Source organism: Vigna angularis, chromosome 11 (genome assembly GCF_016808095.1).
Source record: "Vigna angularis cultivar LongXiaoDou No.4 chromosome 11, ASM1680809v1, whole genome shotgun sequence".
Taxonomy (NCBI): domain Eukaryota; kingdom Viridiplantae; phylum Streptophyta; class Magnoliopsida; order Fabales; family Fabaceae; genus Vigna; species Vigna angularis.
This window is the reverse complement of record NC_068980.1, coordinates 25,460,902-25,476,079: the sequence shown is the minus strand read 5'-3', so window position 1 is coordinate 25,476,079 and position 15,178 is coordinate 25,460,902. Positions and strand designations below refer to the sequence as shown.

General features: G+C 29.2%; 1 protein-coding gene across 2 annotated transcripts; it reads left to right on the top strand.

The window, feature by feature from the left end:
- The first annotated feature begins 4,038 nt into the window (after positions 1-4,038).
- Positions 4,039-14,588, top strand: LOC108332993 (probable leucine-rich repeat receptor-like serine/threonine-protein kinase At3g14840). Of its 2 annotated transcripts, XM_017568287.2 has the most exons (24): positions 4,039-4,170; positions 5,176-5,353; positions 5,992-6,063; positions 6,609-6,680; positions 6,776-6,847; positions 6,949-7,020; positions 7,483-7,554; positions 8,368-8,439; positions 8,526-8,597; positions 9,033-9,101; positions 9,692-9,763; positions 10,054-10,122; positions 10,640-10,708; positions 10,863-10,928; positions 11,014-11,049; positions 11,200-11,237; positions 11,374-11,765; positions 12,210-12,405; positions 12,492-12,635; positions 12,734-12,852; positions 12,956-13,166; positions 13,280-13,517; positions 13,643-13,793; positions 14,102-14,588. In XM_017568287.2, the coding sequence occupies exons 1-24, from the start codon at positions 4,077-4,079 to the stop codon at positions 14,465-14,467; spliced, it is 3,012 nt and encodes a 1,003-aa protein (XP_017423776.2). In that variant the 5' UTR covers positions 4,039-4,076; the 3' UTR covers positions 14,468-14,588. The 2 variants fall into 2 exon arrangements, with proteins under 2 accessions (XP_017423776.2, XP_052726267.1); XM_052870307.1 differs by lacking the exon at positions 9,692-9,763.
- The last annotated feature ends 590 nt before the right edge of the window (positions 14,589-15,178 follow it).

Here is a 15,178-nt window from a genome sequence, read left to right as displayed (position 1 = left end):
GCTTTGTGCTTTACTTTGTAAACCCATCTACATCCAATGGGTTTCTTTCCAGGGGGAAGTTGAGTCAAAACCCAGGTAGAATTGTCTTATAGTGCCTTGATTTCTTTTCGCATAGCATCAGTCCATTCAGGACTGTCCCTAGCCTCCTCATAGGAACTGGGTTCTTTGTCAGCAGTCATGGCAAGAGTGTACCTTAAATGTTTCTTGGACAAAGACTCATAAGATAAAAAATTAGTGATAGGATAAGGAGTTTTCAAACCATTTTTGACACACAAGGATGCAGATGAGAGCTGATCAGTTTGATGTATGTAATCCTTTAAGTATTTAGGGGTCTTTCTTGTTCTGCTAGATCTTCTCTGATTCATTTCTTGTGCCTCTTCTATTAGATTATTGCCTTCAGCAGTGGTACTAGTGCTCTCAGCTGGCCTTTCACTGTTTCCTCTATCCTCAACCAAGTCCCCTCTACGGCTATAGGGTAAATTATCAAGGAAAAACATCTTGTCTTCACTGTCATTGTTGTTATCTTTATTACTTTGCTCACTCTTATAGGAAAAAATGTCTTCATAAAAGATAACATTTCTACTAATGAAGATTTCCCTAGTATTAATATCAAGAACAATATATCCTTTAACACCATTTTTTTAGCCCAGAAATATACCCTTTCTAGCTCTAGAGTCAAGTTTATTTCTATTACTTTCCAAAGTAGAAGCAAAACACAAGCAACCAAAAACCTTTAGGTCAAGATAAGTAGGAGAATTACCATGTAATATATCATAGGGGGTTTTATTTTTAATAACAGAAGAAGGAAGTCTATTTATCAAAAATATACTATGAGACAAGGCATAAGACCAATAAGCATAGGGAATGTTAGACTGAAAAATCAAACTACGGGTAACATTTAATATGTGTTGGTGCTTACATTCCACAACACAATTTTGTTGTGGAGTTTCAACACAACTTCTTTGATGTTCAATCCCATATGAATCATATATGCTGGAACAGTTGAATTCAGGGCCATTGTCAGTTCTAACTATTTTGACAGTTTTATTAAATTGGGTCTTAATTTTTATGATAAAAGCTTGTAGAAGTTCCCTAACTCTTATTATGCATGAGAAAAGCCCAAGTATGCCTACTACAATCATCAACAATAGTGAGAAAGTATCTATGCCCATGGATAGATGGGATGGAAATAGGACCCCATATATCACAGTGTATTAAATCAAAGCAATTAGCAGACATAGAATTATTCTTAAGAAATGGCAATCTGTGTTGCTTAGCATAATGGCAAATGTCACAAGCATTATCATAAGTAGTTTGAACATAAGGAAAAATCTTGCATATTCTTTCAACAGTTTTGTGTCCAGGATGGCCTAGCCTATAGTGCCACAAATTTATATTTACATGCTCATATGAGAAAACAAAACTGGGTGTCTGGTTCTTTCCAAAAGATTGCAGGTAGTAAAGCCCCTTGTACACATTAGCACATCCAATCATCCTCAATGTAGAGCTGTCCTGAATTTGACACATCTTAGAGGAAAAAGTTAGTGTGCAATTTATATCTCTAGTTAGACTTTGGACAGATATGAGATTGAAATTAAATTCAGGTATATATAAAACATTAAAGATTATCAATTCATTGGAAAATTGTACAGTCCCTGCATAATATGCAGTAACAATGGAATTGTTTGGCATTCTAAAAGATATTGGCTTGATTTTATTGAATGTTATGAATTGATTCTTGTCATGGGTCACATGATCAGTGGCCCCTGTATCAATAATCCATGAGAACATACCTTGTTTGTTATCTGCAGTATCTTTGTGTATTTGGCTGACACTGTGAGAAGGACTGTCCACCTTTTCAAGCATTTGTAATAATTTTTGCATTTGTTCTGGAGTGAAAGAACTCTGAACAGAACTCTGAGTAGGATTTTGTTGACTGATCAGTGAGACAATAGATGTAGAGCAAGCATTGGCAGAACCCCATTCACTTTGTCCCATATTACTCTGACTATTATTGTCATTTTTCTTGTACCATGGTGGATATCCATGTTTAGAATAACATTCATCAACTGTATGGTTCATCTTATGGCAACGGGAACATTGTTTCCCATAATTTGGGTTTCTTCCTCTCCCTCTTCCCTGGCCGTGAGATGCAGATCCACGTCTATGACCTTTCCAATTCTGGTCATTCCTCCACAGATTCTGTTTTTCAGTGGTGTTGGCAAGTACCTTAATATCACTTTGATTGGTGAAGCCAGAGTCATGTTTTTTCTGTCTTTCTTGCTGCATAATGAGAGAAAATACACGATTGATGTTAGGTAGAGGCTCCATCAATAATATTTGTGTCCTCACAGTATTATAACAATCATTTAGGCCCTTCAGGAAACAAATAATGTGTTCCATTTCTCTGTACTTATGAGAAATTTTAGACAATTCACAACTGTAGGGAATCTTGCAGCTACAACTTGGGATAGGTTTGAGAAATTCTAGTTCTTCCCACAAGATCTTTAGATCAGTAAAATACTGACTTACACTCCTTTCTCCTTGTTTAATAGAGTGGATTTCTTGGAGCAAATCTGAAAATTTAAAGTAGTTTCCTTTATAGAACCTTTCTTTTAATTCTTCCCATAGTTCTTGAGCATCTTCCACATATATAACACTTTCTGCTATTTGGGCAGAAAGAGTCTTGATGATCCAAGACAATACCATCATGTTGCTTCTTTCCCAAGAATCAAAAAGGGGGTCATCCTTAGAGGTTTCTTGATCCCTCCATCTATGAATTTTAGCTTGTTCTTGGAAAGGAGGGCTCTTCTCATATTTCTGCTCCAAGATGTGTAGTTGAATTCATTAAGAATCTGAGAAATAAGGGAGGTGCCTGGATTCTCTCCTGGATGGAGATAAAAAGGGCTAGAAGGGTTGTTGGATTGGTCCATATTTTCCATAACAGCAAGAAAGACAAGAAAAGATTATCACTAAGAAAAACAAGAAAGATTTAAGCACAGCAGAAACAGGGGCAGAACAGGTACAGGACCTGCTCTGGTACCATATTAAAAATAGAAGCCCAACAACTGAGGCCCAAAGCACTCAGGTCCAAGGGCCTAAAACGAAAACTCCACTAGAAGCTTCCTTGCGTCAGAGAGTTGGTGGAGTCCAGCTTATGCTGCTCGTGAGAGAGAGAAAGAAGAAAAGGGAGAACCCACCATGGAACTCTAGCGACACTTGTAACAGCGATGGATGAGCAGAAGCAAGGGTCTAGTTGCAGGGAAGAAGGAGCGCGGTGACAGAGGTAATAAAAACACTTTTATTATTACTTTTATTGATAGAATAAAACTGTTAAACTGAGTATCACTTCTCTTACCTTTGACAACACACTGAAACCCTTTATATATAGGGTTTCAGTAAGAATAAGAAAGTTATCAAGAAAAATTAAAATCCTTAACAGAAAACAGAAAACCCTAATCTCAAATAATTCTAAAAGACAAAATAATGCTCTTAGAAGCATTAACTACAATAACAGAAACATTAATACGAGCTACAGTCTATTTCCAACTCCATCATAAAGACAGAGAAATCCCAAGCCATACAATTTTTTTCATTGTCCTTTCTTAGCCTTTCCTTTGCCGTATCCAATTTTTTCTTCAGTCCTTCTCACTTGCATTCATCTCTCTTTCAATAATGGATTGAAAAGTTAAGCAGTTACTTTCATACCCTCATTAAATAATTTATTTATTTTGGTATCTATTTGAATACAATCATAAAAACTTTATACGTTAATAAATTATTTTTTTATTGATAGTACTTGTTAAAATTTTAAAACATCATTAAAGAAATCACCATCATTCTCCCAACCACAATTCCACGTGATGTCATCTTCTTTTAACTTTGTCACGGATCTAAAATATATTATTAAAAAACATAACAACAATTATTGGTTGAATAGTCAATACAAAAGTATTTTTAAGAGAATAGGATAGAATAGTAATTTGCTAAGAAAATATCCATTATTTAAGATTCCGCCATTTATTGCGATTCAGAGCAAAAACGTTTCCATCATTTCCACTCAAGAATCAGCAAGCATGAAGACAACCACTTTCTCTCATTTTCTTTTCCTTTCACTTCTTGCCTTGTGCTTCGCATCACTTCATGGATCCACTACTCAACCAGAAGAAGGTATGATATGTTTTTCTCACTTCTTTCAAACTAAAGTCATTAAAAAATGGTTATAGTCGTCGTCTGAGTCTTCGGTTGAGTAAAAATAAGAACTTTGAATGATATATAAAAAGAATGGATTAAATATGTTTTTATCCCTTAATTTTTAGTGAAAATTGGAATTAGTTTGTTTTCAAAACTTTGGACTAATTTAGTCCTTAAACTTTATAAATGCGTGAATTTAGTCCTTTTAACCAAATTTTGTTGACTTTATTTGATGTTTCAAACGTATTTCTCAGGTAACATTGAAACAAAAATGTGTCAAATGGTATAAACAACTTAAATGCTATCATGAAACGCACTTCAAACATCAAATAAACCTAACAAAATTTAGTTAAAAGGACTAAATTCATACATTTTTAAAGTTTGGAAAATAAATTAGGCCAAAGTTTTAAAGAGAAACTAATTCCAATTTTTACTATAAGTTAAGGGGCCAAAAACATATTTAATCCTAAAAAAAATATTCAAATTTTAAATAAAAATATATATCATATTATAATCTTCTGTACCGGTTTATTCCTAACTTATTAATATTGAATTTTTTAACATACTTTTAGCTATTATTTTGAGAGAAACAAATTTTCATAAGTCTGTATGTAAAGAACAAATGTTAGGTTTATCAAAGAGAAACTTTATCTTGAGACAGAGTATTAATAAGATCTGGATTTAATTATATAAGGTATTTATATAATTTTTAGAAATTAATAAATTTTTATATATGTTGAAGCATATATATTTTGAGTCGATTTTAATCATCATTCTGATATCATATTAAATGTATATTTTAAATCTAATTTAATCTCACAAAATCAGTTTGTAGATATGATTTACACCCACTTAAAAATTATAAATTAACTCTATTTCTAATAGATATTTACTTTCAAGAATCTACTTTTATCATTTTTATTTAACTTAGGACTTTAGGTACTGAACACAACGTTAATGTTAAAATGTCTGTTTGTGCAGTACAAGCTCTTAAAGATATAGCTAAAACAGTTGGAAAAAGTGATTGGGACTTCAATGTAGATCCGTGCAGTGAAAATCTAAAGTGGAGTTTGCCTGGACCTTATGATTCAAAACTAGTTCCCAGAAATAATGTCTCCTGCAATTGCTCTATTGACAAATTCTGCCATGTTATTAGCATGTAAGCTTATTTTCACTACAAAAACACGCATAATTTTTAATTACTATATTATTAACATTAATTATTTGCTCGTGTCTCATTTATTACAATTTTTTATCAAAAACATTAATATTTAATGAAATACTCCTCTCGGTACGAAGTCGTATTTATTTTCTTTTAGATTTCATCATTGCAGGATTTAAAGTATAATTTTTTATAAAGAAAACTTAAAAAAAATGTCAATTTTAAAACTTTTCAACTTACCGTTTATCGTGTGGCCTCAAAATGTCTCTGTCATGAAAACTTATTATTATATGTTTAAAACTATTATGTAGTCTTGAGCCATTTTTATATAAGATTAAATTATTATTATTTTTGTTTATAAAATAATAAAAGCTAAAATTAATCATTACCATATCATCTTAATATGATAATTTCTCTTCTGTCACTGTAACCATGCAATTGGTTTAAAGTACATGTGTTTGATTTGATAATTAGTCTTAATTATAGCATAACTCTTTGTGATAGATAACTATATATATAATACGGGTGTAAACTAAAATAATATTACCATTCATGAATATAAATTCTTTTTTTTTATATATAAGATTTTAATATTACTTAATATTACTCTCAAATTTTTCGTGGTAACATGACAGTGATATCGTAGGACACAATCTTCAAGGCAATCTTCCAAAAGAGCTGGTTGGGTTACCCTACATTCAAAATATGTACGTGACACTCTCTTATTCAAGGATAATAGTATCAGTAAATTCATTTATATTTAACTTCTTAATTATTATCATATTTACACGAAGATTTTCATTAAAAAAAATCATTAGATTTTAAGTATATAGTTAATTTGAATATTTTTAAGAATAAAATATGTTTTTACTCTTAAATTTTGATATAAAATTAAAATTTGTTTGTGTTTGAAATTTAAATATATTTTAATTTTAAATTTTAAAAATAAATGGATACAATTTTTTTAATTTAATTACGTTGAATTTTTTTAATATCTCAAATATTTTTTATGTTAGTATTTAAATTATTTAACTATTTTTGTTTTAATATTATTTAAAAATATATTTGATATATTAAAAGAATTTAATATAATTGGATTAAAAAAAATTATATTTATTATTTTTAAAGTTAAAAACTAAAATACGTGAAAGTTAGATAGGGCAAATTTTATATTTAATCCTTTCTTATTTAAATCACAAGTTTGATATTATGTTTCACTTTCATTTTGTTATTTATTTATTTTTTGAAACAGTGACTTATCCCTCAATTACCTTAACGGTACAGTTCCTAAAGAATGGGCAACCTTAAAATTTCTCAATACCATGTATGCTTTCTCTCCATCTCCCATTTTCGAGCTTGAATCGTTTCTTCATTATTTAATTTACCTTTCATTATCATGATTTGCATTTCTTATGACAGTGCTCTGTTGGGAAATCGACTAAGTGGTCCATTTCCTGAAGTGCTCACACAAATCACCACTCTTAAGACTTTGTAAGTTTTTCTATATCTATTGTAATGGAACAGTAATCAGTGTGTTTTGAATTTTACCAATATATATATCACTCTCTCTTACTTTGTTTTAAATTGAATAGGAGTCTGGAGTCCAATAATTTCTATGGAAATCTTCCTCCAGAACTTGGCGATCTTCCACAGTTAGAAAGATTGTAAGGCATCCTTTATTTCTCTTTGCAAAATAGATAATATATGTTGAAAGTTTCACATCGACTAAAAATAAATAAAACTGATTTAGAATATATAATTTAGTGTAAATTTTACTTTAAAAATTGATTTTAATTTTAGGATTAAGTTAGACTTAAAATTCACTTTTTAACTAGTTTATAATTACCAAGGTGTCCATTTAGTTTCTTATATATAATATATTATAGCATTTAAATTCATATCTTATCGATCTAATTTAGGTTAATTTATAATATATAAGTGAGTACAAATCTCATCTTACAAAGAATGTGTTGGTCTGTCATGTGTTGGAAGTTTCATATAGAACTAATTTATAATATATAAAATAAAGTAAATTTTATTTGTTTAATATTGTTTATTTTTTTTATGGGTGAAAATTGGATTAATTGCACACATGAAACTCATTACATAATTTCTTGATGCCACAGGCTACTTAACTCTAATAATTTCACAGGGGAGTGGCCTCAAACACTTTCCAATCTGAGTACATTAAGAGATGTGTAAGCTTCCTATTTTTACTTTCCATCAACTCGTTTCATTAGATCCAACTATTTAATAATCCATTCTAATTAAAATAATTGTGATTTAAAGTTTTTAATCTATTTATTTAAAATGCATATAAGCTCACTGTTAGAATTAATGACTCCTGGAAGAATAATTTTATTTGAATCAAGATATCTTTTTTTATAAAAGGAATACACATGTGAATTAAGTAGACGTTGAGTAAACGTTAATGATAATAGTTTAATTATGCTAAGTGGATGCTAATAACATCGACTAAAGCGACACTAACTTGATGTTAATAGTGTCGGCTGTGTCCACGCAAATAACAGTAACTTAAACCAAATTTATGATATGAGCGAAAAAAATATAAATAATAAATAAAATTTAATTTAACGTGATAATTTAGGGAATATGTATATTATTAAACATTATGATTTATTTTAAGTTTAAATTTTTATTGTAATTGAATCTCGATATATAAAATAATAAATAAAATTTAATATAACGTGATTTTATAATTTTTTGTAAAAATAAATTATCAGACGTGTTAGAATAGTTTTCATATGACCTTTCTCAAATCAAATCTATTTTAGATTTAAATATTATTTTTTTCACTTTCCATTCTTGCATTGAAAATAAAGCATTAATATATTTTTCAAGTTTTAATTTCACCACAAGATTATTAAAAGAAGATATAGTAGACGTTATAGAATTAGTAATTTTTTTTTTGTTGGGACCCTTTAATTGTAGAATTTTGTTCAGAATTAATTGTCACTTTTTTTCATGTTTACTTTATCACAAATTTGCAGACGTCTGGGCGATAATCAATTTTCTGGAAAGATACCTAAATTTATTGAAAAATGGACAAATCTCCAAATATTGTGAGAACCATTTCTCCACAAAATTAAATTTAATTGTTTTTCTATGGTTCATTGATCATATACAACCATAAGTTTTGTTTGGTCAGAGATATTACAGGGAGTGGCTTGGCAGGACCATTTCCATCTGGATTTTCATTTCCGCAAAGCTTAATCAAATTGTAAGTATCATATTTATTGTTCTAACCATCCTATATCAAAATTTAATCTTTTCTTTATAATAATTTTACAATATATTTGTTTTTTCCAAAATCAAATGATATGATAGTATTGTTACAATATATTCTTACTATCATTTCAGATTGAATTACTTATTTTTTGTTTTTCTAATTTGTACGCTCATACTTTATATCACAAAAATAATATCTACTAATACATTTATTTAAATAAGTGACATGTTTACTAATTTTTTAATAAAATTTAAACTATTATTATCATTCGATAAAAAAATGCGTTTATAATCTGAATTTTGGAGAAAAAAATAGAGGATATTAATTTTTACTTTGAAAAAGTGTTTTTTATTTGATAATTCTAAAATAAAATAGAAAATGAACTATTCTATTTTTATTTATTTTTATAATTATTTTATAATGCAGGAAAGTTACTGACTTAAATGGACCCGAGTCAACTTTTCCATCAGTTAACTTGATACGATTGGAACGATTGTGAGTATTTATTTATTTATTTTTGTCTTTATTTGATCTCTTTTGCTTACTATTTAAAGAATAAATTACTACTTATGGCTTTCACTAATTTAATTGAAATAAGTCTAAACAAAGGTGTAGTGATTCTATACATTAATATTAATTGAAATAAGTGATAACCATTAAGTTATGATATATAAGATTATAGTATACACTATTAGAACTCGTTTTGTATAGTTTTGAGTAGTGTTCGAATTATTGTAAATTAATATGAATATAAATAAATTTGACATTTAATTTATTTCTTAAAACTTTTTATGCTACTTTATACTAATGTATAAAAAACAAGAGTACTGATTAATGGTAGCAGCAACTCTGAATTAATAAAGTCATTTTTATTTCAGATAATGGTATATATGAAATTAATAATATACTGCAATTATAATTTCTAGAAATAAAAAACAAATAATAGTAAAGACTCACATGATATAATATAATAAATTTCAATTTCAGAAATTTATTTCGTATTTTATTTCAAAAACCGTTACAAAAATGTTTCACCATTTTAAGACCCAGAATAATACTTATTCTAATATTTAACTATTCTGCAGGGTATTAAGGAATTGCAATATTAACGACAAAATACCAGAATATATTGGAAACATGACAAATTTGAGACTTTTGTAAGTTCTTATTTACTCATTTCTTCATGTTTGCTTCAGATTTTTGTGACCACAAACACCAAATAATTTGTAATTACATTTGTTGTAGAATACAAGAAAAAAAATGAGTATACATGAAATAATAAATTTAGCTCCTATATTTTTAATTCTTTTATTCAAAATTAGATTTACAATAATATGTTTAATTTCATTTAACGAAAAGAAAAAAATATATTTTGCCTCTGAAAATTTTCTCACTACCACTAAGTTCATATGCCTTGGCTTATAAAATAAATTTTTATTTATTTCAGGGATCTCAGCTATAACAGATTAAGGGGCAAAATTCCAAACATGGAAGGACTACTAAACGCAACTAATATGTACGTATCCGATTTTTTCAAAGAAATATTTGTTAGATTATGAATCCAATTAAATCAGTTATTAATGAGGAATGGATTCTTTTATTAATAGAGCAATAAACTCTTTTATTAATAGAGTAATTTTTTATTTTTTCAGAGGAATGTATTTGAATTGATAATTGAGAACAACTTAGATGATGTATATATGACCCAAATAACTAACCAGCATACTCTTCAATAAGAAAATCTATTTGATAACATACATATTATTTAAATTTTTTAAATTTAAACATTGATGTTTATTATAGTATTAAAATGAAGTTGTTAAGTGAAATTATTTTACTTCCAAAAACACATTCGTTACACATAGTGTATGAAATAGTGCATTTTAAAATTTCAGCATGAAAAACAGACCAAATTTGTATAATGACTATAAGGTGAAGTTTACTTATTTTCAAGGGACAAAATATATTCTTTTTCCCTTAAAGATACCATTTTGATGAGTCTATTTCGTTTTTTTATTATATATATGTAATAGATATTTTACTGGAAACCTTCTCACTGGATCAAGAAATGAATGGAGATTACCTAAGAAGGCTAAGTCCATGTGAGTTATTTATTTTATTTTTGAAACACATGTTTCTTTCTAATCAATACTTAGGTTTCCTCAGATCAAATTATTCAGTGTTCTTCATGGTAATTAAAATATAAAATTTTTTGACATCTTATTTTCTTTACCACATTTCACATTTTGTGCACAGAGATCTTTCATACAACAATTTCAGCAACGATAATGAAGGAGCACCACGATGTCTAGATCAAAATAAGTAATATTGCATATTCATGTTCATATTTTTGCTATGTTTTCATGAATTTATTTTCGACTAATCTATGTCTTATATAAATGCCTAGGAATGTTTTTGCAAGCTTTTCAAGTGAGAATAACTCGTAAGTTTTATTTCGGATACATTTTACCTTTATCAAGTGTATTTACTAAAATTTAGTTGAAATTCATGATATATTAATTAATACTGCTTAATTTAATTACTTTATTGGTCATGACTTGATAAGTCAATTATTTATTTATTTTTCTTTCAGAGGACCCTATTCTTGTATAAAGGCTACATGTGCTAAGAGTAAGTTGATCGAACAACTAACTTTCGTAAATTGTGTCTCAAAATTTCAGTGTGTTCGGTTACTATTATAATATAAGAAGTATTATCGTACTTTGTAAGCATTAAAGTATTTAAAATTTCAATGTCTTGTTTTTAGCCTCTTACTCCTTCCATATAAATTGTGGTGGAAATGATGTGATAAGAATTGGAGATACAATATATGATCGTGATTTAAGCGTTCAATCGGAAGAAGTAGCAATATCTTATTCGTCATATTGGGCGATTAGCAATACTGGTCTCCTATTAGACGCTAACAGTGAAAAAGAAGCACGCAGCTACGAAGTACAAAATATATCAAGGCTTTATATGTCTGATGCTGAAGCCAAACTCTATAGCACTGCAAGAATGTCTCCCCTTTCTTTAACTTATTATGGATTTTGCCTCGCAAATGGAAATTACACAGTAAGACTTCACTTTGCTGAGATAATGTTCACAGATGATAACACATACAGAAGCCTAGGTCGACGTCTATTTGATGTTTACATTCAGGTATCATGCTTAAGCAATTCTTGTCACCACCCTTTCTCTCTCTTTTGCCCAATGCAATTCTTTTTTGTTTTCTTCTATTCTATTCATCCATTAATGACATCATATTTTATAAGATCAATGATATATGTTTGGTTCATCGAAGAGAGTAAGTTCAGTAAAGAGATATAAACATTAATGAGATATGAATCCAATCATGTAAGGAATTAACATCAATTTTTACTCAAAATAATCTTAAGACAATGGATTAATGAGTTTTTCACCTTTATACCGTGTTTTATTTTCTCATTTTTATCTAATGTGGAACTTGTATTCACGTTTGCATTCCCAGTAGAATAATCATATGATTTCAGGTACATTGGCTAGTATGTACTATATCTCATTATTTATCAGCAAAAATCATTTTATAAAGAAACATTATAGTTTGAAGGTGGAATAATGCTGCAGGGAAAACGAGTATTGAAGGATTTCAATATAGTAAAGAAAGCACAAGGGGCTGGAAAGGCACATACAGAAAATTTTACTGCTTCAGTGAGTAACTCAACCTTAGAGATTCGTTTCTATTGGGCAGGAAAAGGGTCAACTGGTATTCCAAAAAGATCAGTATATGGCCCTCTTATTTCAGCAATATCTGTCACTTCTGGTGGGTTGTCTTTTCTCCAACTTGTATTTCTTTTCTTTACATTTACAATAATACTTTATACATGTACTTCTTCTTATCACCAACAGATGATTTTAAACCTCCATCACCACCTGGTCATCATAAACGGGTCGTGCTTCTCATTGTGGTTGCAACATTGGTTATTCTCATCTTGGTTTTCTGCATACTTTGGTGGAGATTTTGCCTTAAAAGTAATAACTCATTATCTAAAGGTGAGTATGAAAAATGTTTCCTTATCTAATTTAGGGCATTCATGCTATGGAAAATGCTTACTATTCAAAATTATTAAGGATGATTTAAATCGATGCAGAATTCAAGGATTTAGATTTGAAAACTGGTGTATTTACCTTACGTCAAATCAAAGTAGCAACAAATAACTTCAATATTTCAAACAAGATAGGAGAAGGAGGATTTGGTCCTGTGTATAAGGTATCTAAAATGTATATTTTGTTCTGAATTTTGTGTTTGATTATTGTGACTGTTGAGATTATTTAGTTATTATTATAAAGTGTATTCCATTCTTTACATGTAGGGCATTTTGTGGGATGGCACAATGATAGCAGTCAAACAACTTTCGTCTAAATCAAAACAAGGAAACCGAGAGTTCATAAATGAGATAGGCTTGATCTCAGCTTTGCAACATCCTTATCTGGTTAAACTTTATGGTTGTTGTGTCGAGGGAGATCAACTATTGCTGGTATATGAATATTTGGAAAACAATAGTTTAGCACATGCTCTATTTGGTAAATCATTAATTTATATATGTTCAACATTGATTTATTTTTTTATTTCACATTGCAATAACTTTGTTTTGACTAAATATTATTTCTTGTCCATTTTTAATAAAATTGCAAAGGTAGCGAAGAAGTTAGTTTACAATTAAATTGGGCAACAAGGCAGAAGATTTGCATAGGTATCGCTAAAGGTTTGGCTTTCCTACATGAAGAATCAAGAATCAAAATTGTTCACAGGGACATCAAGGCCACTAATGTGTTGCTTGATAAAGAGCTAAATCCAAAAATATCTGATTTTGGTTTAGCTAAACTTGATGAGGAAGACAACACTCATATAAGCACTCGAATAGCTGGGACCTAGTTAGCCTTTCTCTTCTTCTCATCTTTCATTATATCTTGACAACTCACAAAAATTCAAATGTTGTTAAGAGATTAACTGAGCCATACTTTTCTTTTGATGTGATTATATAATTGAATTTATGCAGTGGATATATGGCTCCTGAATATGCCATGCATGGATATTTGACAGAGAAAGCAGATGTTTATAGTTTTGGAATTGTTGCCTTGGAAATTGTTAGTGGAAAGAGTAACACAATCCACCGACCAAAGGAGGGAACGATCTGTCTTCTTGATTCGGTAGTTTTACTTACAAACTTATCTATTATTCATGCGAATCTAAAAACTACATAAAATGATCTAATTACCCTTTCTGTTGTATGTGTTAAAGAAATAGTGTCATACAATTTTCATCTAGTGTTAATCTATAATAGCAATTGTGATTAACATCTTACTTTTGATTTTCATAATTTTTCCTAAAATTAAGACATATATCTCACATATTGTGTTAAGTTACTTTTTTTTTTTAAATTATGGTTTTCAATTGCGTAACTCTATGTGCTGGATTTTCTACAAAGATTCTCAATGATTTTTCCTTTCCAAGTTAGGCAAGTGTGTTGAAAGCAGAAGGTAAATTAATGGAGTTGGTTGATGAAAGACTAGGGTCAACTTTCAATGAAGAAGAAGTCATGGTGATGATTAATGTGGCTCTTCTGTGCACCAATGCTACTTCCAATCTTAGACCCACCATGTCTTCAGTTGTAAGCATGCTTGAAGGCAAAAGTCTTGTTTCAGAATTCGTTTCAAATACAAGTGAAGTTATGGATGAAATGAAGTTAGAAACAATGAGACAGTACTATAATCAAAGTCAAACTTTATCAATTGAATGGCCTTCATCTTCATCTTCGGTTGATCATTATCCCCTTTACCCTAATTCATCATTGGAGACCAACAGATTAAAAGATTCTATGTAAAACTGTAATCAGTCTTTATATAATTTGATGTATTTATACTTTGAATGTTTATTCGTAGAGTCTTGTAATACAAGTAAAACGATATGATTCTGCGATAATTAATATTTTAAATTTGTTGTTAGTTTTGTTAGTTTTAAGAGTGAAGAGTTATATCACCACCTCTTTTATTTTCTTTTAACTTTTTCTACTAGACCACTTTTATATATATATATACAATACATTGCAATTAGAAAAGGGAAGGGAGAAAGAAGGTTTATCTTTCCGGGACAATGAATATGATTTGCTGCACAAGGAAGACGAACTGTCATTATTTAAAAAAATTGGAAGGGAAGGGAGAAAAGAATGAGGTATATAATAGTCCTCTGGTTCCTGCACATGGTTTTTTGTATTTTATTACTCTAGTGAGACAATCACCAGCCTACTTTTAAATTTTCTATATAACAACTACATTATATATAATTTCTTGCTTGTTTGGTAGCTTCTGTTGGCTTTCTCCATTGCCAGTTTATTCAAATAAATGCACTCCAATAATTGCATGGAAAAGACATTAGACGACTAGGTAGACTTTGACTCTTTCTGAGTAAGTATAGATATTTTTCTTAACAAACACTTCAAATATATATATATATATATTTCTTAAAAATTTAATTTATGTAAAAATAGTTTTAATTTATAATTTTATTTTTATTTTTATGAATGTCAATTAGATTC